General features: G+C 39.5%; 1 protein-coding gene and 1 long non-coding RNA gene across 3 annotated transcripts in view; one reads left to right on the top strand and one right to left on the bottom strand.

Moving 5' to 3' along the window:
- Positions 1-13,910, top strand: part of LOC132392464 (uncharacterized) — a 98,968-nt gene extending 85,058 nt beyond the window's left edge. Inside the window, exons 4-6 of one of the 2 annotated variants that reach the window (XR_009511554.1) lie at positions 6,825-6,965; positions 9,518-9,649; positions 13,374-13,910. This is a non-coding gene — a long non-coding RNA (uncharacterized LOC132392464). Of the gene's footprint in view, positions 1-6,824; positions 7,981-9,517; positions 9,650-13,373 lie in introns of those variants that run through there. The other variant, XR_009511552.1, reaches the window with a different exon arrangement.
- Positions 1-25,685, bottom strand: part of LOC132392463 (protein mono-ADP-ribosyltransferase PARP14-like) — an 82,975-nt gene that overhangs the window by 43,329 nt on the left and 13,961 nt on the right. Inside the window, exons 3-8 of the mRNA XM_059966338.1 lie at positions 25,629-25,668; positions 11,936-12,118; positions 7,987-8,241; positions 2,721-2,954; positions 388-2,618; positions 63-293 (exon numbers count right to left, since the gene is read on the bottom strand). Of these exons, the coding sequence (XP_059822321.1) occupies positions 63-293; positions 388-2,618; positions 2,721-2,954; positions 7,987-8,241; positions 11,936-12,118; positions 25,629-25,668 (3,174 nt within the window). The remainder of the gene's footprint in view (positions 1-62; positions 294-387; positions 2,619-2,720; positions 2,955-7,986; positions 8,242-11,935; positions 12,119-25,628; positions 25,669-25,685) is intronic.

Genomic DNA, 25,685 nt, shown 5'->3' with positions numbered 1-25,685 from the left:
TCAATACACAGTTTTCAAAAGAAATGATTTGTTCCACAAGTAGTAACTATAAAATGTGTTACCTTTTCTGAATTCCTTTCACTCCAATGAGGAACAACAGCATGATACACTTCACTACAGTCAAGATTACATCCTTGAGTTTCATATACCATTCCTAAGAAAGGCTGTTTTCTCTGCCCTTCCTCCCACAGTAATTGTTGGAGGCTTGGGCCGGCTTTCTCTAATATTGCTCTGGAAACTGTGCCTGAAGAAAGGTCTAGATCCATCCCAATGACATTGACGATGACACCAGCCTAAAAACAGAAAGTGGAATTTAAAAATAAAGGTAAAATACAATTTCTGGAATTACTACCAATGTCAAATAAGTAAGTTACACTGAAGCCTTACTGTCATATCTTGAATATTTCCTTTGACAACAAGGATGTTTAGACCTTCTTTAGTTTGGACTTCATGGAGACATTGAATACTTCTCTTTCTCATGTTGTCTGAGGCAATCCTGACCTGCTGTGAAGCTGAACTACTTATCAGGTCACCAAATATTTTCTGAACAGCATCAGAAACAGCATGGACAGTTTTAGCATCATTATTTACCAAGTGGATCTCACTGAGTGTACTCCCTCCTTGTAAGTTTGCAAAGTGTTCCCTGACTGTCATGGCAATTATTTCAGCACATAAATCCAGAGGAAATCCAAATATTCCAGAACTAATAGCAGGGATTGCTATAGATTTAAAGTTATAAGTTTCTGCTAGATGTAGACTCTTCTCCACGGCACTTCTTAATCTCATTTTTGCTGTGTTTGGATCGGTGGCTGACCACCTTGGACCAACTGCATGGATCACTGCGGAACATGGTAGTCTGCCAGATTCAGTAAGAACGGCCTCACCAGGCCTAAGAGATCCTTGACGGTCAGTAATGCGATCACACTCTTTTTGCAACGCTGTTCCAGCTGCATCTGACAGAGCTTTTGCAAGACCTCCAATATGCTTCAGATATTCATTTGAGGCATTGACAACCACATCAACGTGAGTCTTACATAGGTCTCCTTTATAAACAGTAATGACAGGTCCACTAGGCATCTGAAATTTACAGGAAGTCGGGCTTAAGTCACCATTACCTTCCATGTGCTCAATAAGTCGTACAATACAATGAAACTTTTCCTTTGCTTTGGAAACAAAATATTCGTTTTCTTTGTAAATTTGCTTTACTCTTGGTGCGTTCATTTGGAACATCTTACTAACTATTTTGGAAGCTTGACTCAAAAGTATACGCTCTGCCTGACAAACATTCTCCTCAGAACCAATGACAGAAACACTTGCATGATTTTCCTCGTCATACACTTCTATTTGAACACCTGGAACATTCATTTTCTCAAAGGCTATCAAAAAGCGCAGCACTCCACAAGATTTAAAAGGAATGTTTCTTTGAATGATTGTGTTCTTTTTGACAAATTCACTGAGCTTTTCAAATGCTTTGCAGACAGCATCCGAGTAGCCAGAGATAATAATCTGTGCATGCCTGTCTAGGGTTTTCTCTTCAATTTCAACCTGTCTACTTTGGGAATTCAATGCTTTATCTAATTTTCCCTTTATATCTGTCCATTCATTCTTTCTAATGACACTTATGTCTTGTATCTCAATACATTTGGAAGTGAGATGTCTTTTGATTTGCTTTTCTGCTTCACACACAGTGTCTTCACTGCCTATCACCACAACAGAGTTGCCCTGAATGTCAAATGCAGCATTGATTCCCTTCGATGTAAAAAGGTGGGAGGAAACTTCTTTGTAGTGTACTTTTTGTAGAAAGTCAACAAGACAAGGGTCCAGATTAATCTGTTTTTCCTTCAACTCAACAACTTCTTCTAATATCTTGCTTTTGGCACAATAAACATCCGAAGATAAACCATGTAATATTAAATGGCATGCAGCTGGGCTGTAGTTCACGTTAAGATTTGGAAATTGTTTGGTAAAATGGCTTTCAAGACCATTGTTTAATAATAAATCATATTTAGCTGGAGGAATTGCCACTACCTCAGTCATACTTTGTTTTTCCCTTTCTAATTTTTTAATGGCATCATTCACAATCGATACAAATGTTTGTTGTAGAATGTCTACACTCTCAGCAATGCCAGTGATGATTACTTTTCCCTTTGAAGTGTCTGGAATAACAACAACATTTTGGTTCAAATGTTGATGCAAATCATTCTGAATTATTTCCCAAACTGATTTATTTGTGTCGTTTTTATTAGTCTTGTACTTTGACAGAACAGAAGCTAAATGACCTGAAGCCTCCATTTTCCAGTTCTTTGCAAGATTCTCAAATGAACTCGTGTGCTTGGAAAGTGCCGGGGAAACACTGACCAAGTTTGATTGGCCTGAATCTGGGAATGCAATATTGCAGTGGCACGAGGACATTCTGTCCGTGATTTCAGCAACTCGCTTTTTATCTTGTTGAAGAAAGTGTAGAATGTAGGAATCAATTTCAAACATAAAGGAATCAGGCATTTTCACTACTGGTCTTTTGTTCCCATATAAAGCTGATCCAATAGATTCATAATAAGGATAGACATAAATTGGGGTTTCAGAAATCTTGTGTTCTTTAGACAGAATGACATCCAGAACTGCAAGTAAAACAAAAAAATGTTAGAGACCAATAGGTGAAATGAACTCAATTTAAATGTTCATAAATTTCTAGTTCATTGTTAGTTTCCAAAATACATCACCTTCAGAATCTTCAAAAGAGATCACAGCTGCATTATGCTCCAGTATCATTCTTACGGAGCTTACAATTCCATTTCCAGTTTTAGCATGTTCAAAGTATCGTTTTAGGAGATCTTCACTGATGCGAGAAGGCAGGTTCTCCACTCGTAAACTCCTAGTTTTTTCCAGCAGCTTCGCTCCAATTTTTTGCTGCTTTAGAAACTTTTGAGAACATTTTTGAATAAATTCAGAGAGATCTAAAAATAAAGTTCAGGGAAAAATAAATCTGTTAAAGGAATTTCAATTTTATTGAAAAAATTATAATTTAGTGATTAAAGATTTCAATTACGAAGCATGTCCAACACAGAAACCACTCACTCAACTTGACAAAGTCAAGTCCAGTTTATTGTCGTTTTGACCATAAACTGCTGGTACAATACACAGGATAAACAGAACAATGTTCCTCTAGGACCCTGGTGCTACATGAAACAATACAAAACTACACTAGACTTCGTGAGACAGCACACGGCTACACAAGACAACGTAAAACATAAAAACTGCACTGGAGTACAGACCTGCACAGGACTACATAAAGTGCACAAAACAGTACAGGGCAGTACAATAATTAATAAACAAGACAATAGGCAGAGTAGAGGACAAATTAAAATATAATAAATGGTGCAGATGTCAGTCTAGACTCTGAGTATTGAGGAGTCTGATGGTTTGGGGGAAGAAACTGTTACACAGTCTGGTCATGAGAGCCCAAACGCTTCGGTACCTTTTGCCAGATGGCAGGAGGGAGAAGAGTTTGTGTGAGGGGTATGTGGAGTCCTTCACAATACTGTTAGCTTTGCGGGTGCAATATGTGGTGTAAATGCCTGTAATAGCAGGAAGAGAGACCCCAATGTTCTTCTCTGTTGACTGCTCTTGATACAACATCTGTACAGTGTGGTGAGGATGGGGGGGGGGGGGTGGAAGATGGACTTTTCTCAGCCTTCGCAGAAAGTAGTGACGCTGCTGGGCTTTCTTTGCTATGGAGCTGGTGTTGAGGGAGCAGGTGAGATTCTCCACCAGGTGAACACCAAGAAATTTAGTGCTCTTAATGATCTCAACGGAGGAGCCGTCAATGTTCAGCAGAGAGTGGTCGCTCTGTGCCCTCCTGAAGTCAGCAACCATCTCTTTTGTTTTGTTCACATTCCGAGACAGGTGTTGGTTCTGCACCAGTCTGTTAGCCGCTGCACCTCCTCTGTGTATGCTGACTCGTCATTCTTGCTGATGAGACCCACTATGGTCATGTCATCGGTGAACTTGATTGTGTGATTCAAGTTGTGTATTACTGCACAGTCATGGGTCAGCAGAGTGAACAGCAGTGGACTAAGCACACAGCCCTGGGGGGCCCCTGTATACAATGATTAAGCTTATGTAAATCTAAGGAAATTATTCTCCATTCCTTTCTTTCCAATAGAATTGTCCTGAATGTATTGCTACTATTTTCAACCACTCTGTTGTAGAAAGTTCCTCATTCTCCCCAGTCTTTTGGTAAAACTGTTTCTTTAGAATTCCTTTCTGGGTTTCTTGCTGACTCTCTATTACAATGGCTTTACTTTATTCTTCCTTAGAAATGGAAACATTCTCCGTACAACTTTCCTGTGTTGCAATGCCACTGCACTACCGTTGCACCCCAATGATACTGCAATACAGAATACTTTTTGAAGATAAACCTTTAATACCTGGATATTTCACATTTATTTCTTGGCTAACCTTCAATCACTTCAATGAAAAGTTGTTGACCTGAAACACCGCACACAACTGTAGAACAGCAGAAATGTAGAGCAATGGACTTGCTTAAAACTAATGAACAAAAGTAGAACTCCATTCAAGGATTATTTCTATAAATCCTCAGGATTTAATTCTGGTGCTTTTTTTTTGTGCTCTGACCCAGCTTTAGGTTTCTTTGGCAGGCAAGGAGAAGCAGGAATAAACTATCCTTGATAAAAAGAAAGCAAGACAGACTGCAAAAGTAAAGGATTAAAATGTAATTTTAATTACATCTTCCTCTATTTTACTATGCATAATTTTAAATAAATGGGAAGCAATAACCTATATAATACACCTACATATTAAGAAAGCAGCATCAATGAGAGAACCAGAATAATGATAGAATATCTACATACGTGTCCCCATTTAAGTGAATTCAGAGCACAAAGCAAAGGTGTTGCAGAATAATCTCATAAGAGCTCATCTTCCCACTCAGTGAAGTTACATGATTGTCTGACCTTCTATGCATTCCACTTGCTGAAATGTTTGTCAATCTCACAAACCGTCAATGAACTTGAGTAAAATTTGCAGAGAAAAATTGAGATTTCACATTTGATTCCTTGATTAGAGCGTCCGCGGAGTGATACAATTCACCTACTTGTTATAAACAGAAATGAAAATCATCTAAATTAGCCTGTTTACATTATGATATTAGATTAAAGCTTCTAATATTGCTTGTGAGCAGAACCATTGAGAAAGAGCAAAGAGATGGGGATACTTAGTGAAAAGCACATTTGCAAAAATAATTCAGAACTCTCCAATTCCCATGAAATTGGTTAAAAGGCCAACCATCTACAATGGTAAATTGGGACCCGGATCATACTGCATGAAACAGATAAATGGATTGAGTGCAGTATTGTGGCTGTCCATCCTGTCTGACAATGACAGGAAATTGTGTGGGAGAGGTTTTAAAGGGGAAAAGCCATTGCACCGGGCAGTTACACTCCTTCAACCTTGGAAGTCCAGGTCCAGTGGTATAAACAAGTATCACAAACTGGGGTCCTCCTTCGTTGCAGAGGATGGCCATGACGTATTCTGTGCCTTGTCATGCCCTTCGCTTTCCACGGAGTGTTACGGTACAGCTTTCCTGGCCATAGGATCTCATTAGAGATCTCATTCGTCCAGGCCGCTGGAGCTGACTTCGCAGGCTGGGATAGGCACGTCACTAACCCTCTGGTGTACGAGGCAGAAGACTACCCTGGAGCCCAGTGAAAGGCCACTTTAAAAATGGTACCTTAGTTTCAGGTCATTCCAGTGACAACCACCAAGAGGAAAATAACTTCCTCATCTCCAATCTGGCTGTAAGTATCTTAATAAAAACACAATGAAGGTACACCGGTGGTAAATGATGCTTGTTTGCAGGTCAGTAATATCACTGCTGCTTTTCAGGCAGCAAGTCAAATCAAGTTTATTGTCATTTAACTATATACCGGTATACCATCAAACGAAACAACATTTCTCCAGACCAGGGTATAAAGTACTGTAGTACATAAATCACATAATGACATATGAAAGCAAGGATGAAATCTACAGATAGATTACACACAAATAAGCAAGCTAAAGTGTATAAATTATATATTTTAAGGTACAGAACAGATTTACCAGTGATATTTTGAATGCAATGTGGCAGGGAGTTCAGATGCCTAACAGCCTGAGGTAAGGAACTGTTTCCCATCCTGACCATTCTTAATGCATCGAAGTCTCCCACCTGATGGTAGTGTGGTGAACTACATATACCTGTCTGGACACCCCCCCCCCCCCCCCCCCTGTGGCTCCTGTGGCTCCTCCCACGGACCCCGGTATAAAGGCGATTGAGGCCTGAGCCCGGCCCTCAGTCTCCAGGATGTAGTGTGGTGGTCAATTGCTGCTTGTTCTTTTTTCCAGCCAATAAAAGCCTATATCTCGCCTCACGTCTCCGAGAGTTATTGATGGTGCATCAGGTAAAAAAGTCAAAGAGGATGCTGGATTGGGGTAGGATCCTAATGCAATGATCTGATAAATGTCCCCGATGGATGGTGGGGAGACGCCCATGATCCTCTCAGCCATTCTCTGAAGTAGCAACTTCTGCTGCGATGCTCAGCTGCTCCCATACCAAATGGTGATGAAACTTGTCAGAGAATTATTTTTCCTCTTACTGTTATATTGTTTTTTTAAAAATGTGTGGATCACAGGAATACTTGGAATAACTTCATTACTTGCTATGTATATGTTGCCCTTGCATAAAATACAGGAGCAGAATGAGGCCATTTGGCCCATTGAGCCTGCTTTACCATTTCATCATGGCTGACCCATTTTCCTCCCAATCCCAGTCTCTGGATACCATGCATCTCTGATGACTGTTGGAGCCTTCTTCAGAAATGAAATGTTCTTCCTTCAAAATTCTACAATCCCTGGACTATCCAGAAAAACAATTTGTACAAGCTCTCGCTGCTGTCTCTCCAACAGGATGGGTAAGAAAATATTCTTTGAGATAAAAATGGAGTACACAGTCTCTACTCAGAACCTGCTTCTGTTGTTGTAGTCTATACAGTTTGCAAACCTCATCAGAAAATTGCAGGAGTCACATAAGTGACGTGTTGCATGAAAACTGATAACACTTTACATTTCCACTGACTTCCATAGAATCACAGAAAAGTACAGAGCAGAAACAGTCCCTTCAGCCCATCTAGTCTGTGGCAACCTGCCTACTCTCACTGACCTGCACTGGGTCCATAGCCCTCCAGTTCTCTAGTATCCATGTACTTAAACAAACTTTGCTAAAAACATTAAAATCGAGTTTGTATCCACCACTTGTGCTGGCAGCTCGTTCCACGTTCTCACCACCCTCTGAGTGAAGAAGCTCCCCCTCGTGTCCTCCTTAAACTTATAAAGCTTGTTATTTGCATAACAGCTTACAGAAGTGCACAATCCTCACTTAGCAATTCAGTTTTCCAGTGTGTAGTGAATGATAACTTCATGCTATATACAAGAATATCGAGGACATTATTTGGTATTTAGATTAAAAACTCTTATATTGGCTCCTTAAGGTTGTCACAGCCAGAGGAGTCAATGGGGTAAGCTGTCACTACCTATTAAATGCTTTGGATTCATCAGCTGTGTGGAGAGGCCTACAGCTTGCTCTCCATATCGTACTGCTCTAGCTTGTGTATCACGTAAACAGCTGGGGTACAACATCCATGCTCCACCCTGAGCAACATAGGGCCTCAGATAAAAGTGGAACTCAGGCTTCATACCACAAAACTAAAAGACTGAGCGAGATAAAGGACATTATGGTCCCCAGAAACAGCTACCATGCAGGATCTACTTATATCTGAATGATTAATGTGCTGACACCTGTTACACATTTCCATCTCTTATTACTTCTGTCATTATTTGTTGTGTCTAAAATAATCATTTATTTGCTGTATTTTAGAGGATGAACAAAGATACCTTAACACATTAAGCCACAAATTGATGAATTTTAACCCTTACCAATGTCAGTTTTGAAGGTGATGACAGCTGCGTTCATATCAGTTATTATTTCCAAACTGAAGTAATCAAATAGTTCTTCCAAACTAGTCAATCTTTCAACAAACAGAGATAAATTTTCACATGTAACACCTTCAGGAAGATTATGTAGCAGAACAGCCGAGGATTGTGAAAAACTCCTTTCAGGATGAGAACTCTTCACCGTTAACTGAATATTCTCCACAGAATGGACTCTTTGTCTCAACACTGCTTGAGTATCTATAAAAGAATATCAACACTATAAATGTTAGTAAAATCCAGACTTTAACTTTTCCCACTCCCATCAGACCATTACTTACATAGAAAAGTACAGCATAGGGCAGGCCCTTTGGCCCATGATGTTGTGCCAACACTTTATCTAATCATGCATCAATCTGACCCTTCCCTCACACATAACCCTCCATTTTCTTTCAAACACATGGCTAACTAAGATCTTAAATGACCCTCATGTATTTGCCTCTGCCAACAACTTAACAGTAAATTTTATTATCAAAGTACATACATTTCACCATAAACAACCAAAAGATTCATTTTCTTGAGGACATACTTGACAAATCTATAGAATAATAAATGTAACAGAATCAATGAAAGACCACCAACCTAGGGCATTCAACCAGAGTGCTGAAGACAAAACTGTGTAATTGCAAAAAGAAGAAACATAATAATGATAATAATAAATAATAATTAAGCAATAAATATTGAGAACATGAGATGAAGCATCCTTGAAAGGGAGTCCATTGGTTGTGGGAATATTTCAATGGTGGAGCAAGTGAAGTTATCTCCTTTGGTTCAAGACCCTGGTGGTTGAGGGGCAGTGACTGTCCCAGAATCTGATGAGAGCCTTGGGGCTCTTGTACCTTTGTCCTGATGGCAGAAGTGAGAAGAGAGCATGTCCTGGGTGGTGGGGGTCCCTGATGATGGAAACTACCTTCCTGCAACAGCATTCCATGCTAAGCCTCTAGCTTTTCCTAAAACGACATGCAAAATACATGACAGTATAAATGTATTTGATTTATGTGTTGCATTTTTAATAATATCTTCTACTGCTTTTCTGCTATTGAGTAAACTACTTGGTAATTACACAGAATGTTGAAGGAACTCAACAGTTCGTCCAGATCTATGGAAATGAACATAGCGTCTACGTTTCAGGCCAAGACCCCTTTTTCAGGGCTAGAAAGGAAGGGGAAACACATCAAAATATGAAAGGGGAGGGGGAGGGGAAGGAGGATAGCTAGAAGGTGATAGGTGGAGCGAAGATCAAAGGCTGGAGAGGAAGAAATCCGACAGGAGAAGAGAATGGACCATAGGGGAAAGGGAAGGAGGAGGGTACTTAAGTGGCAGGTGAGAAGATGTAAGAGGGCAGATTGAGGAAAAGAAGAGGGAAGGGGGAGTAATTATTTCTTTTGCTTTTTTTATTGCTAGGCCACACTTGGACAAGTTTTCACTGAAGTGGAAGATTTTGATAACAGGCATGTCTTAAAATCTTCTGTACTAGGTCGCAAAAACAAAGGAGCTGGTTGTGGACTACAGGAGGAATGGAGACAGGCTATTACATCTATGGATCTGGGGTTGAGAGAATGAACAGCTTTCAGTTCCTCGGCATCCACATCACTGAGGATCTCACCAGGTCTGTAGATACCGGCTGTGTGGGGGAGAAAAGCACCTGACAGTTGAAGAAGTTTGGTATGAGTTCCCAAATCTTAAGGACTTTCTACAGGGGCACAGTTGACAGCATCCTGACTGGCTGCATCACTGCCTGGAACTGTACTTCCCTCAATAGCAAGACTCTGCAGAGAATGGTGCGGACAGCCCATTAGTTGTGAATTTCCCACTATTCAGAACATTTACGATGTGTAAGGATGTGTAAAAACCCCAACCACAAACTGTCCCAGCTGCTACCATCCAGGAAACAGTACCACAGCATAAAAACCAGAACCAACAAGCTCCGGGACATCTTCTTGCACCAGGCCATCAGACTGATTAATTCATGCTGATACAATTGTATTTCTATGCTATGTTGACTGTTGTGTTGTATATTCTATTTATTATAAATTACTATAACTTGCTCATTTAGCAGGTGTACCAGCAGAAATAGATCACAAATTGAGTCAGGCTTTAATGTTAAAACCACAATATTTATTGGTACCTACTCAAAAATATAGAAAATTAAATGAAATAAACAGAAGTTAACAGAGTTATGTGTGTGTGGCTTCCAAACTGTCGAGCTTAGGAACAGTTCTTAAAGTGTCAGGATGGCAAACTAGAAAGGTCCAGTAATCCACTGAATAAGTGAGGGGAGAGACTTGTAAATCCAGATTAAAATGTAGTGAGGCGGAAATCACAAAGAATTCCACAGGTTTCACGCTGGGAAATTGAAGTAACAGTCACCGAAGATCTTATCTGTCGAGTCATCCCAAAAGCCACGTAGAAATATCACAAGGTGAGAGTCATGGAATATACCCTAGCACTAATGGTTACCACACAACATACCCAAAACCCTGTAAGGGTTAACTAAAGTGGTCGCCACAGGATACTCCAACAAACTCCACGTATGGATCATACGAAGTGACAGTCACACATCCAATGTGCATGGTGTGCCCAATCCTTTGAGCTTCGGAAAGTATCAGACTTTACCCATTGTCGCAGCAATTTCTTCATGGAATTAATCAAACTGGCTGAAGTGATCCTGAGCAGGAATACAAAGTGGGTGAATCATTCACTTGGAAATTCACGCTGAGTATGCTGGAGCTGCATCAGGCTTGACCAAAGAGGTCACAAACTGGATTACACCAACACCAAGGACGGCAATGTTTGTAAAGCCTTCTTTCAAACCCAAGCAAGATCAGTAACTTCCTTTGTGAGAAACCACATGCCTGCTACTTTTCAAACTTTATGTTCAAATATACAATATCAGGCAAACTGAGTTAATTTTTCTTTTGTCCAAATTATCTGGGTAAAGCTGTTTAGACAAGAAGACCATAATTCCTAGGAGCAGAATTAGGCCATTCAGCTGATTGAGTCTGCTCTGCCTCACATCATAGCTTTATTATTGCCCTTCTCAACCCCATTCTTCTGCCTTTTCCCCATAACCTCCAACACCTTGATTAATCAATAACTTATCAACCTCTGCCTTAAATACATCCACTGACTTGGCCTGCACAGCCATCTGTGACAAAGAATTCCACAGATTTACCATCCTGTTTAAAGAAAAGTTTCCTTCTCTCTGTTGTAGTCAAACTTCCCTCAATTCTGAGGTTATGCCCTCTGGTCCCAGACCCCCCAAATATAAAAAAATTCTCTCCACATCCACTCTATTCAAACTTTCAATGCTCAATAGGTCTCAATGAGTTTCCCTCTCATTTTTCTAAACTCCAAGTATAGCCCCAAAGTCATCAAATGCTCCTCATACATTAACATTTTCGCTCCTGGGGTCATTCCCATGAATCTCCTTTGGACCCTCTGCAATGCCAGCACAACTCTTCTTAGATAAGGGGCCCAGGAATGCTCACAATATTCTAAGTACTGTCTGAGCAGTGCCGTATAAAGCCACAGCATTAGATCCTTGCTTTTATATTCTAGTCCTTTTGAAATGAACGCTAATATTGCATTTGCTTTCTTCACCACCGACTCAACCTGGAAATTGACGTTTAGGGAATCCTGCATGCAGACTCCCAAGTCCTCTCCACCTCTGACTGATGAATCTTCTACCCATTTACAAAATAGTCCACACCTTTATTTCTATATTTTACTTTTATATCTAGGCTTATAAATTTTAAATTGTATATATATTAATCATTAAAATTGGATTAATTCTAAACAGAGACAATGAAATGAAATAAAAACTAAGAAAGCACATCATTGGTTATATATACTTCTCCATTTTATATTTGAAAATATTTGTAACTCTACTTGCCTTCAACACTTTCAAAGGACACTGTTATATTTCTGCCCTCTCGGCTGAAGAATGCGAGGGACCCACCACTGGTAATTAAATTTTCAAAGTGTTTTCGGAGACTGTTATTGCTTACGTTGTCACTGGACAATATTCCACTAATTGTTCTCTTTTCATCCGGAAGATGTTGCTCAGTCAGTTTTTCTAGATGAAAAGCATACAGATATACTGTCACAAGTTGAGGAGCCCATGTAACAGATAGATAACAGTTTGAAAATTATTTAATTAATTATTTAGTTTTAAATACAAATACACAAACATTGACAAAATGAATTATACAAAGATAAGAATGCAGTATATGAATCAGAAACGGGCAGGCGTCTTGGTCTGAGTCTGTCTGCCATTTGATAACATCATGGCTGATCTGATTGGAACTTTTAATACCACATTCCTGTCTACTAATTTATCCTATTCACTTTTTTAAAAAATCAAGTATTTTTCTACCTCTAGACTCAGCTTCACTGTAATTTGAAGAACAGAATTCCGATGACTGACGAACCTCAGAGAAGTAATTTCATCTCATCCCTTTTTTAAAATCAACCACAAGTTCTGGATTCTTCTACAAGGAGCATCTGCCTACCAGATATTAGACTTCCTACTCTGTAATTCTCAGGTTTTGCTTTGTAGTCCTTCTTAAAAAATGCATATTAATCACATTCAAGACTTCTGGCACTTCATCCATCCCATTAGAAATATCTCAGCCAGGATTCCCAGAAATTTTACTCTAGCTTCCCATGAGGATAATAGTTGGTTCTTCACTTGTGAAGATCAGGAGAGAACTCTATCGCTGCAGGAAATTTCTTCCCACCTGCACGGTGTAGGTTTATATTGAAGATTGATGTGCACAGACCGATTCCACTCTGTAGGCCGGGGTACATTCCACAAAGACACCGCGAGCTGCAATGACTGCGATGACCGCAAGGCTGCAGGTTGAGTATTGGAGGCTGAATCTGTCCTTGCCTACAATCCAGACTCTTGAGTTAGTGGTGGAGAGGAGGTCACTAAACAAACTGTTATCCATTACAGATAATCAGGCACAACCTCTCCGTGACCTACTGACTAAGCAGCGGAGCACCCTTTTGAACAGTTTTATTCAGCTCCGCTGTCACAAGGATCGTTACAGAAAGTCTTTCCGACCAAATGCAATAAGTAGAGAGAACAGTTCATCTCTGTGCAACAGAACACACATCATAGTACAATAGTCTCAGTTCCATTATTCTGTAGATCATTATTGCACATTGCTAAATTATTATTGTGTACATTATTCTGTACTTTATTATGTGTTAATATTATAATATTTATTATTATCACCAAGTGTGTTTTTAAAAGTTGCTACTGTAACAAAGTAATTTCCCACTTGGAATCAATAAGTACTTAATAATAATTATTATTTGGACAGATTACCTGGCCTGGCTAACGAGTCCCATCAACCCGGGTTTGGAATTGGAGTTGCCCTTCTCCTAGGCTAGCTGCCAGCCTGGACTGATGAGCCCAGCCTGCCCGCCCAGTCACACCAAGACATTGCAAACTCAGTAAGAACAGGGACGCCATAGTCGTGTAGAAGAGGCCTTATGTGAATGATCTCCTGCATGGAAAAGCCAAACAGTGGTCCTGCAGCGATCACTACGCCTGGATTATGGAAGACGCTTCACTTTCCTTTAGTGAGCAGGAGATCCAGCCCAACACTCATGGGACAGGTGAGTTATGGGGTCGATGTCCTGCTGACTTATGGAAGCTTCTCATGCTGTTTCTGGATGCACCTGATCAGGCCCTGAATATGTATCTGCCTTCCTCCAATACCTCCTCTGCCGTAATGCATTCTATCCCCAAGACTTCCCATTGTTTACAAGTTTTGAAGTCTTTCTATGGCACATATTAGTCCAGTAAATCTTACCTGAACTCCTTCCAAAGCATTAACATCTTTCCTTAAATAATATGTCCTATATAGCTGAAGCACAACCTTCTTACTTCTGTATTCAATTCCCTGAGCAGAAGTGTTACATTTCCTGATTACCTGCTGTACCTGCATACTAACCTTTTCTAAATCATGCACCTGGACACTGGAACCTTTGTATCTCAGAGCCCTGCAAATTCTATCATCTAGAAAATGCTTCTTGAAAAAAAATGCTAACTCAATCAACATTTCAAAGTTCTAAGAACATTTATTATCGTGGTATGTATACATTATACAAACTTAAGGTAAGTCTCCTTCCAGACAGCCAGAAAACAAAGAAACCCATTCGAACACATTAAAAGATCATCAAACACCCAATATATAGAGGAAAAAAAACAAATAGAAAAAAGAAAGCAAACAGCATCCAGAACTGAGGTCCACAGCGAGTCCGTCCACTGACACAGACTCAGTGCAGAGCTCAGTCAGTATGACAGAGCAGCAAGCTGAACCAGCCTGTCCCCCTCGCCTCGGGCCCTGACTCCCTGACCTTTCCAGTTTGGTCCAGCACTTAAATCATCATCCAAACATTAGGTTCTGTCACTTTGATTCGCTCTGGAGCCTGGACTCCACCAGCTCAATTCAGCCTGCATCCGACCTTTCCAATTCAGCCGGTGCTCAAATTGATCAAACCTTGGATCTTTACCACTGCCTTGCCACACCATGGTTCTGCCACATTGAAATATCTCCAAGTCCAAAGGGAAATTACAAACCATTGTTTGATTGTTTAACAGAAAAAGTGCGATTAACAAAGTTGTATACATGCAGTCCCCAGGTTACGAACGAGTTCCATTCTTGAGTCTGTCTTTAAGTTGGATTTGTATGTAAGTCAGAACAGGTACATCTGGTACTATTTAGCATCAGTTTGTCAAACGTTTATCTTAGTATATAGTATACATGCCATCTTTCTATGCATATAAAACACTTAAGAAACGTATGTATTTCAATAACTAAACCACTGCGTTGCTTAATAATAATTGTAGCTTTCATTAGGGCAGGGCCTTTCACATGCTCCATTATTCTCAATTTATCCTTTAAAATTGTTCCGATTGTTGACTGACTGTAGTCTAACACTTTTCCAATGACTGATGGCATTTCACCGCTTTCCGATTGCTTTATTATTTTCACTTTAATTTCAATTGTGATCATTTTCCGGAACAGAAACACTGCGAGTTGCAGGTCCCGAGCTCCACCGGGTCCTGAAGTCCACCACACTGAGACAGGTTAAATGGGACATGTGGGGGTGGAGCTGACTGGAAAGGGTGGGGGGATGGTTCAAGGTGAATATTACTAAGAAAAATTTAAGCCAAATACAAAGTTACACACTCAACACAGTGTCAACGGGAACAACTTAAAATAGCGGACGGCGTCATGATCCGACTTAAAATGGTGGACGGTGTTCTCCTTCCTTGGTTCGTAAGTAAGAGTTGTTCATAAGTCAGATGTTTGAAACTCAGAAACTGCCTGTACTTCGTTTCATTGGGCTCCAACAAGAGATTGCTAAGCTTCACCAGTACCATCTTAACCGGACATTATTTGTATATTTTCCTGCATTATGCTTCATTTATCAAATCTTTATCCAATTACTTCACCTGCTTTATCCCTTGTTAGCCTCTATGTTTTCCTTTCTTAATTATAAAGAAGCTTCTGTATTGTTTTACCATGGACTATCATAAAACTTACAAAAAAAAGCTTTTTTTGCAGAGCATGCTACACTATTGGGTATCTACCAGCAGGCTGGTACCTTGATGCACTGGGACCGTGTTTGGCTTTAGTCCTCAAGTATGTCTAAAACTAGATCGACTATATTTAACATACACAGTATATGTGAGTGATGGGGTGGGAATAATGTTAGCTCCTCGTCCTTCTCAAATCTTACCAACTTTTTCAATTTCAGGTAACCTACTCCTCTGGTACTCTCTCTTCCTCCCTACCTCTCCCCACACACACACACACTTGCCCACCTGGTTCATCTCTCCCATCTTCTCCCCCTACTTGGTTGTATCTACTCATCATCCACTCCCCATCAGGTTCTTCACTTACCATTTACCACTTACCCCATCACTTACCAGCCTCTGTTCTCGCCCCCCCCCCCCCCGCCATACACACTGCTGCACACCGTGCACAGTAATGTAGTGGTTAGCACGTCGCTTAACAGAACGGGTGACCAGGATTCAATTCCTGCTGCCCCTTGTAAGGAGTTTGGCTCAAAGGGCCTATTCTGTTTCTTAATAAAAGAATAAATAAAAGCAACAACATTTAACCATACAACAATTACAGCAAGGAAACAGGCAATCTCGGCCCTTCTAGTCCATGCTGAACACTTATTCTCACCTAGTCCCACCTACCTGCACTCAGCCCATAACCCTCCATTCCTTTCCTGTCCATTTACCTATCCAATTTTACTTTAAATGACAAAATCAAACCTGCCTCTACCACTTCTATTGGAAGCTCATTCCACACAGCTACCACACTCTGAGTAAAGAAGTTCCTCCTAGTGTTACCCCTAAACTTTTGCCCTTTAACTCTCAACTCATGTCCTCTTGTTTGAATCTCCCCTGCTCTCAATGGAAAAAGCCTATCCACGTCAACACTATCTATCCCCCTCATTATTTTAAATTCCTCAATCAAGTCCCCCCTCAACCTTCTATGCTCTAAAGAATAAAGACCTAACTTGTTCAACCTTTCCCTGTAACTTGGTGCTGAAACCCAGGTAACATTCTAGTAAATCTTCTCTGTACTCTATTTTGTTGACATCTTTCCTATAATTCAGTGACCAGAACTGTGCACAATACTCCAAATTTGGCCTTACCAATACCTTGTACAATTTTAACATTACATCCCAACTCCTATTTTCAATGCTCTGATTTATAAAGGCCAGCATACCAAAAGCTTTTTTCACCACCCTATCCACACGAGATTCCACCTTCAGGGAACTATGCACCATTATTCCTAGATCACTCTGTTCTACTGCATTCTTCAATGCCCTACCATTTACCATGTATGTCCTATTTTGATTATTCCTACCAAAGTGAAGCACTTATCAGCGTTAAACTCCATCTGCCAGCTTTCAGCCCACTCTTCTAACTGGTCTAAATCTCTCTGCAAGCTTTGAAAACCTACTTCATTATCCACAACTCCACCTATCTTAGTATCATCTGCATACTTACTAATCCAATTTACCAGCCTATCATCCAGATCATTAATGTATGACAAACAACATTGGACCCAGTACAGATCCCTGAGGCACACCACTAGTCACCGGCCTCCAACCTGACAAACAGTTATCCACCACTACTCTCTGGCATTTCCCATCCAGCCACTGTTGAATCCATTTTACTACTTCAATATTAATACCTAACGATTGAACCTTCCTAACTAACCTTCCGTGCGGAACCTTGTCAAAGGCCTTATTGATGTCCATATAGACAACATCCACTGCTTTACCCTCGTCAACTTTCCTCATAACCTCTTCAAAAAATTCAATGATTTGTCAAACATGACCTTCCACACACAAATGCATGTTGACTGTTCCTAATCAGACCCTGTCTATCCAGATAATTATATATACCATCTCTAAGAATACTTTCCATTAATTTACCCACCACTGATGTCAAACTTGCAGGCTGATAATTGCTAGGTTTACTCTTAGAACCCCTTTTAAACAGTTTTTTCTGTTCACAATACAGGGTTGTAACTGAAACTCAAGCTATGTCTTTTGCCTCCACAAATGTTGTTCATCTTGGTGAGTTCTTCCAGAGTCTATTTCTTGTCCTGGAGTTCAACATCTGAAGGCTCTTTAGTCTCCAAACTGTACCTAATTATCCCTAGGCTTTATCCTCCAAAGTAACATCAAGCCCTTATGAAGATAACCAAAAGCCACTATAAACATTTTTAATAGTCAGGGTTCATTTTGAAGCAATCTCCTTCAGTGCTTTACTTGGGAATAGAGATCTCTATGACCAAACTACAAGATGAATGAAGTATACAAGAGAAGGAACATTGTGCAACATTACTATTCAGACATTCAAAGAGAAGCCACTGTCTGTGATTATGGTCAGTGGACAAAAAGTGGGGCTGAAATATTTAAAGACATTTTGTGTTTATGGTAGATGGTAGATCACACAGAGATTTATATGCGTCAACATTCTGATCTATTTTGGTGCATTTAAGATTCCGTTTTGGTGGATACACCTTTGAATATTCAAACGACAGTCCTTCACATTCAGAATGCTTGGCTCAGGGAGAGAACTTCCAAGTTCGTAAATAGCTAAGTGAAGGTAGTCTGGTAGGTTTACTGTTATGCTAGTTGATGGAAGTTTAGCACAGATGCTTACATTCCTGACATGTTATGACAATGATTCTTCCTGCTTGACTAGATAGTGGCGAGAGTCTTATCCCAATGGGAAGTGGGAGGTGGAATGATCCTGCTCCATGTGGCTATTTTACACCAATGACATTGGCCTTGACCAGACTTACAACATTATGGCAGTCAGCAATATTTATCATCTAGCTAATCATAATTAGGATCAACAGTTAATATATTTTCAGCCCCAATATTCTGTAAGCCATTAAGAAATATGAGAATGTAGCGCCGTTTTTTTTTTAACCTAACTCAACCAGAAGGACCACAACCTTCCCATGGTTTGGAGACCTGCATGCCTCAATGACCTGGGAGAGCCATGTTGGCTGGAGTCAGGGCTTTGAGCTTTAGCTCTAGGTAGAGTCACCCATGCCAGACAGATCAAAGGGTAGACAAAAAAGGAGAGATCCATTGGTCCTCCGGGTTCAGAGTTAACAACCCTGACTGCTAAAGCACATCTGTTAAGGAAACAGCAATGAAGACTCCTAAGTATTCCCAATTCTCCATCTGGAACGCACATGACTGACGGTGGTGAAAACTGAACTACTGACATAATGAAGCAAGCGCCAAGTACTGCCTGAGATGGAGAATCTGCTTCTCCTTCTTCAGCTGTCCATCGATTTTCGATGATGACTGAGGCCTGGGCAAGGTTGTATGGAAGACCGGCAGTTGCCCAAGCTGCAAGTCTCCCTTCTCCATGCCACCAATGTTGAAGGGCATTAGGACCCATTCAGCTTGGTACCGGTGCCGTTGCAGAGCAATGTGTGGTTAAGTGCCTTGCTCAAGGATACAACATGCTGCCTCAGCTAAGGCTCGAACTAGTGACCTTCAGATCACTAGATCAACGCCTTAACCACCTGGCCATGCGCCACACCTTCATTGGTGCTCTGAACACCAGCGGCATAATGGGCAGTAAGTAAATTTTACCTTATCATTGGAACCACTATCAAGAAAACAGCAGTTCAGTTTTTGACCAACTTCAGTTTTAATTGCAGTCTCCCACATTACTGTCCAGATTTTCTATCTACTTGATAGGATTGGTCATATTCAAAAAATGGTCAATTTGCTGAAGGGTGCTAAAAATCTGTAGAAAGGAGAAGTTGCACGAGAGTACTGATGCAATTTTCCAATATCCCCTAAACTGAAGAACCCCGAGGGGTTGCTAGAGAGGGTTTCTGGACCTAGGGTTTCTTAGGATTAAAGAGAGGTTCAAGACTTAGGGCTCTCATCATTAAGGAGATGGAGATTTGGGGGTAATTGGATTAAGATGGACACCCAGAGTGTTAAAGGAATCGGGGAGCAGTGATACCCTTTTCTGTGATCATATAGGAGGAGTTTGGCTCAGAAGGAAAAGGAGATTTGGCAAAGGAATCAGGCTGATGGCTGTGAAAGGCCAAACTAATTCTCTGGAAAAGGGCATCCAGAGAACATCAGCAGTGAGGTTGGAAGCATTGAGAAAAAGGCAAATATTAAAAATACAAGAAAAATGGTCTTGTTTTCTCAAGGTAGCCCAGATTGTTACACATTTTAACCAACTGCAAACCCAGTAAATCAGATGAATCCATCCAAATTTCCATTAGAGTTTTAGACACATGGCCAAGATATTTTAACTTGATTAACTCTGAAGTATCTGAAATTTGTTCATCTCTTTTATTATGTCTAAAATTGGTGGGGTAAACATATAACTCTGTTAATACAGCTGCAAAATGGAGATTGGTCTTAGGGTCATAGGTTATCATGCAATCTTTCTATTGCATCGGTTCTCGGGCTTTGGGGGAGAAGGGTGGGGTGATCAGAATAGTTTTTTTTCTCAACTGGGCAGTTCTGAGAGGTTATGTCTTGTATCAATCATGTCATCACTTCTGGTCAAGTCAGTGTTGTTTTTTTTCCTTTGCATCTAGTTTGCGCTTGCGCAACAGCTTTCTTCATAAATTTTAAATTATATCTTAACTATAGATGCTAATAAAATTAATATAGTTTCTTGGAATTTGAACGGCATGAATCATCCTATTAAGCATAAAAAGATTTTTAAGAAATTAAAAACACTTCATGCGGATATTATTTTTGCACAAGAAACTCATGTATGGACACAGGATGAAGATAGTTTTTTTAAATTCTGGAAGGGACCTTTATATCATTCTTTGTCAATAAATAAAGTTAGAGAGGTATATATTTTTGTTAACTCTAAAATCCCTTTTGTACATTTTAATACTGCTACTGATTTGATTGGGAGATATTTAATTGTCACTTGTTTGTTATGTGGTCAAAAGGTAGCTTTGGTGTGTGTTTATGCACCTAATTTAGACAGACCTGAATTTTTTAAGAAGCTGCTTTCCGTGCTCCCAATTCTAAATGAGTTGATTATGGGCGGTGACTTTAACTGTTGTCTTAATCCGTCGATTGATAGGTCATCAACCAATCTGTTGCTTCCTAATGAAGCGGTGACTTGTATTAATTCTTTTCTATTAGAATATGGCTTGGTTGATATCTGGAGATATAGCACCCTAACGACACAGATTTTTCTTTTTTTTCACATGTACATTGTAAATATTCAAGATTGATACATGATTGTTGTATTCCATTACCAATTGTGCATTTGATGTCATTGTGTTGTCCGATCACGCACCTATAAAATTAACTTTGGGGCTCTCTGATAATACTTTGAAAATATCACAGTGGAGACTGAATCCTGTATTGTTACAAGATCCAACTTTTGTTAGTTTTATCAAGGAGCAAATTTCTTTATTTTTTGAACTTAATACAACTGAAGGTATGTCAAATTTGGTTCAATGGGATACGATGAAATCCTTTCTTAGGGGACAGATAATTTCATATTCAACAGCTTTAAGAAGGAAAACCAAAGCAGAACTTTTAGTGATTACAGGTAGTCCCCGAGTTACGAACGTCCGACTTATGGACAACGCGCACTTACGAATCAAGGAAGGAGAACGCCTTCTGCCATTTTAAGTCGTTGCCATTGACACTGTGTTTGAGTGTGTAACTTTGTATTTGGCTTAAATTTTTCTTAGTAAGATTCACCCTGACCCTGACCCCGCCCCCCGCGCCCCCCCCCCCCCCATTCCGGTCGGCTGGTGGCGCAGTAAGATTAGCACCGGGCAGGAGAACGAAGGTTTCTGAGTTCGATCCAGTGACAGACTGCTCCCGTGTCGGGTTGATATCGATCCAGTGACTCCCATACCATCCGTGTCGGGTTGATGTCCAGCTCACAACTCAACCTCGTAAAAAAAACACAGCCACCTCCAGTTTAAATTCCAACGTGGAATATTGTGGATGATCAAATACCCAAGCTGGGGCTATATCCTCTATGCAACTAGGGGAAGCTCTGGGACCAGATGGACATACAGTGGAATTTTATAAGACCTTTACTGAAATGCTTACATCACATCTTTGTCAAACTTTCACTGATTCTATATCCTCTGGGAATCTTCCAAAAACTTTTTATGAGGCATCAATTTCATTGATTCCTAAAAAAGGAAAAGATCTATCTGAATGTGCCTCCTATAGACCAATTTCCTTATTGAATGTGAACTTTAAAAATCTAAGATTCTGGCTAATAGGCTTCAGAATATTTTGCCTACTGTTATTTCAAATGATCAAACTGGATTTATTAAAAATAGGTATTCACATTTTAATATTTGAAGTTTGTTAAATATTATTTATTCTCCCTGAGTTAAAGAATCTGAATGTATTGCCTCTCTTGATGCAGAGAAAGCTTTTGATAGGGTGGAACGGCCTTATTTATTTCAGGTTTTGGAGAGATTTAATTTTGGTCCGGGATTTATTTCCTGGATCAAACTGATCTATCAAGCCCCGATGGCTGCGGTTATAACTAACAATCAAAAATCTCCTTATTTTAGACTATATACAGGAATCTGTCAGGGTTGTCCTCTTAGTCCTTTATTATTTAATTTGGTTTTAGAACCACTTGCTATTGCTCTTAGGGATTCCAATTCTGTTCAGGGTATTAAGAGAGGGGATAAAGTACATTAGGTTTCATCATACACAGACAATTTATTAGTTTACATTTCAGACCCTAGGAAATCTATTCCCTCTATGTTATCCATATTTACTGAATTTAGTACTTTCTCTGGATACAAGTTAAATATACATAAAAGTGAATTATTTTCTATTAATAATTATTCTGATAACTATGATCAAATACCTTTTAATATTGCTAAAAATTATTTTACCTATCTTGGTACTAAAATTACTAAAAATTTTAAAGATTTATATAAATATAATTTTCTTCCTTTAATTGAATATACACAACAACGCTTTCCAAATGGTCGCCTATGACGATGTCATTAATTGGTCGAATAAATGTTATAAAAATGACAATTTTACCGAAAATTTAATACACGTTTCAAGCTGTTCCATCATTTGTCCCTAAAACATTTTTTGATAGAATAGATTCCGTGATTCTGTTGTATATCTGGAATAATAAGAGTTCTAGAGTGAGTAAACCTTTACTGCAAAAATTAAAAAAAGATGGAGGCTTGGCTTTACCAAACTTTAGATTCTATTACTGGGCAATTAATATTCGTTATTGTTGTAATGTGAGTATTAACAGAAGTAAGTTAATACTAATCGGGAAGCTGTTGGTAGCAAGAGGTGGGATCCGGGGTTGGCGGGGTTTTTACTTCCACTCTTTTTACTCCCAGTATGCATTGTATATAGTTCCTCCACTCATGCCGCACGAGGTACCTGGAAGCCTCTGTATTGTAAATATCATTTGCCGTCCCAGATAAAGATGCACTTTTGGCCATCAAGTTGTCGAGTGGTCTTTTTGTAAAGCAGAAGTTACCACAGTTATATTACTTTTTGGATTCACTGTACAGATAACCAGGACTGTCCTTCATGACGTGCAAACAAGCTGGATGAACTCAGCAGGTCGGGCAGCATCTGTTGAAAGAAACAGTCATCGTTTCGAGTCGAGACTCAAGATTTGAGTCCTGATGAAAGGTTTTGACCTGAAACGTTGACTGCTTCTTTCAACAGATGCTGCCCGACCTTCTGAGTTCATGCAGCTTGTTTGTACGTCTTGATTTGACCACAGCATCTGCAGTGTACTTTGTGTTTGCTGTCCTTCATGGTTGGACTTGGCGGAGAACTTGGTATGGGGGTTCTCTTTGGCTTCTTTACTGGGAGCTCCTCTTCCCTTTTTGTTTTCTAGGATTGATAGACAATATCTTAGCCCCATTGTTTGACATGCATTAAAAATTTGGTTTCAGTTTCACAGATTTTTTGACTTAAATAACTTTGTTCTTTCTAGTAATATCCATCTTAACTATTTTTTTAAACCATCAGTTTTAGATAAGGCCTTTATAACATGGAAAACTAAGGGAATAAAAACTTTTCTAGATTTGTTTTTAGAGGATTGTTTAATGTCTTTGTTGCAGCTAGTGGACAAAAATGATATATCAAATGCACAATTTTTTTTAGATATTTACAAGTCAGGAATGTTTTATGCAATTTGTTACCGACTTACCCATTTGCTCATTTACTAAATATGATAGATGTAATCTTTCAGCTTAAACCATTTCAAAAAGGATTGATAGCGATTATATATAAACGGCTAATGAATTTACGAATGATGTCTAATAAGAAGGTTAAACGTGCCTGGGAATTGAAACTTCAAGAGTCACTTTCAGATAATCAATGGAATAAAATTTGTCAGTCAGTTAACAATTCAACTATCTGCGCCCGTCACTCCTTGATTCAGTTCAAGGTAGTGCACAGGGCGCATATGGCAAAAGATAAACTAGCGCATATTTTTTCTAATATAAATCCTACCTGTGATAGATGCAACACTGAGGTGGCTACCTTAACTTGTATGTTTTGGGCCTGCATAAAGTTAAATAAGTTTTGGAGAGATGTTTTTAGAACATTATCAAAAGTCCTAGGTTTGGACCTACAACCCAATTCATTTACGGCGATCTTCGGGATTACCCGAACGGAAGCAGGAAATGTTCCTGCTCCTGCTCAACACGTGACAGCCTTCTCAACCTTACTGGCTGGAAGAGCTGTTCTATTGTACTAGAAGGATCCCAATCCACTTACTGCTTTTTTTGGCTCTCCTCCATTATGTCATGTTTAAGTTTGGAGAAAATTAGAAGTCGGACGTTTGATACATCTTTTAAATTTGAGCAAACCTGGTGATCTTCTATTCAATATTTTCATATGATCTAATTCATTTACTTTTTCAGTTAATTTATTTTTCTTCTCGGCAAAGGATTTTTCTTTTTTTGAACTGTATCCTCAAAATGGACTGCCCAGTTCCCTTTTTTTTTGGTTTTAGGTTAGTTTAGTGGGGGTTTTTTTCCTCAATAACAGAAATTTTGAGTCTTTTTTTTCTATGAATTGTTAAGAGGAGATGTGGTTCTTTTTCTTCTTTATATTAACTCAATACTATATATGATTTTGACAGTGTATGTTCCTTTCTTTGTACTATTATTGAAATATGTATTTGAGATAACCTCTCCTCTGACTTGTATTTATCCTATTCTTTTAAATCAATAAAAAAGATTGAAATGAAAAAAAAACTCGTATTTATTTCTGCCTTCTGCCTCTGTCACTCAATTTGACCTAGAAAAGTGGAGCAAAGAAACAGTCCTATCTAGTCCATACTTAAACCATTTAAGCTGCCTACTCCTATCGATCTGCAGAGGAGCCATAGCCTTCCGTACCCCAACCATCCATTACCAACCCAAACTTTGCTTAAATATTGAAATCGAGTTCACATCCACACTCTCACAATCCTCTGAGTGAAGAAGTTTTCCCTCATGTTCCCCTTAAACTTCTCACCTTCGACTCTTAACACATGACCTCTAGTTGTAGTCCCACCCAACCTCTGTGGCAAAAGCCTGCTTGCATTTACCCTATCAAAACCCCTCATAAGTCGGTATACCTCTATCAAATGTCCTCTCACTATTCTAAGTTCTAAGCAATAAAGTCTGAACCTATTCAATCTTTCCTTATAAACCCGGCAACATCCTTGTAACTTTTCTCCATTTACTTTCAACTTTGTTTTCATCCTTCCTCTAGGCAGGTGGCCAGATCTGCACACAGAACTCAAATTAGGCCTTACCAACATCTTATACTACTTCAACATAATTCTCATCTTTTGTACTCAGTACTTTGATTTATGAACGCCAATGCGTCAAAAGCACATTCTAACTATTTTAGATGCGGGGTTTCAAGTCAACATATAAACATTCTGTCATTAAACCTGTTTTACAAGCCTCTGTTATATCAAAATTTTTCAGTATCCTCACTTTCAGAGAATCAATTCTGCAACATTTTAAAGGAAGCGCAAGTACCTTTTCCTGGAGTGGGTTGGTTTCCTTTGCAAACCACAATCTGTCAAAGCATAAGAA

Source organism: Hypanus sabinus, chromosome 4 (assembly GCF_030144855.1).
Source record: "Hypanus sabinus isolate sHypSab1 chromosome 4, sHypSab1.hap1, whole genome shotgun sequence".
Classification (NCBI taxonomy): Eukaryota; Metazoa; Chordata; class Chondrichthyes; order Myliobatiformes; family Dasyatidae; genus Hypanus; species Hypanus sabinus.
This window is presented reverse-complemented; position numbering and strand designations above follow the sequence as displayed.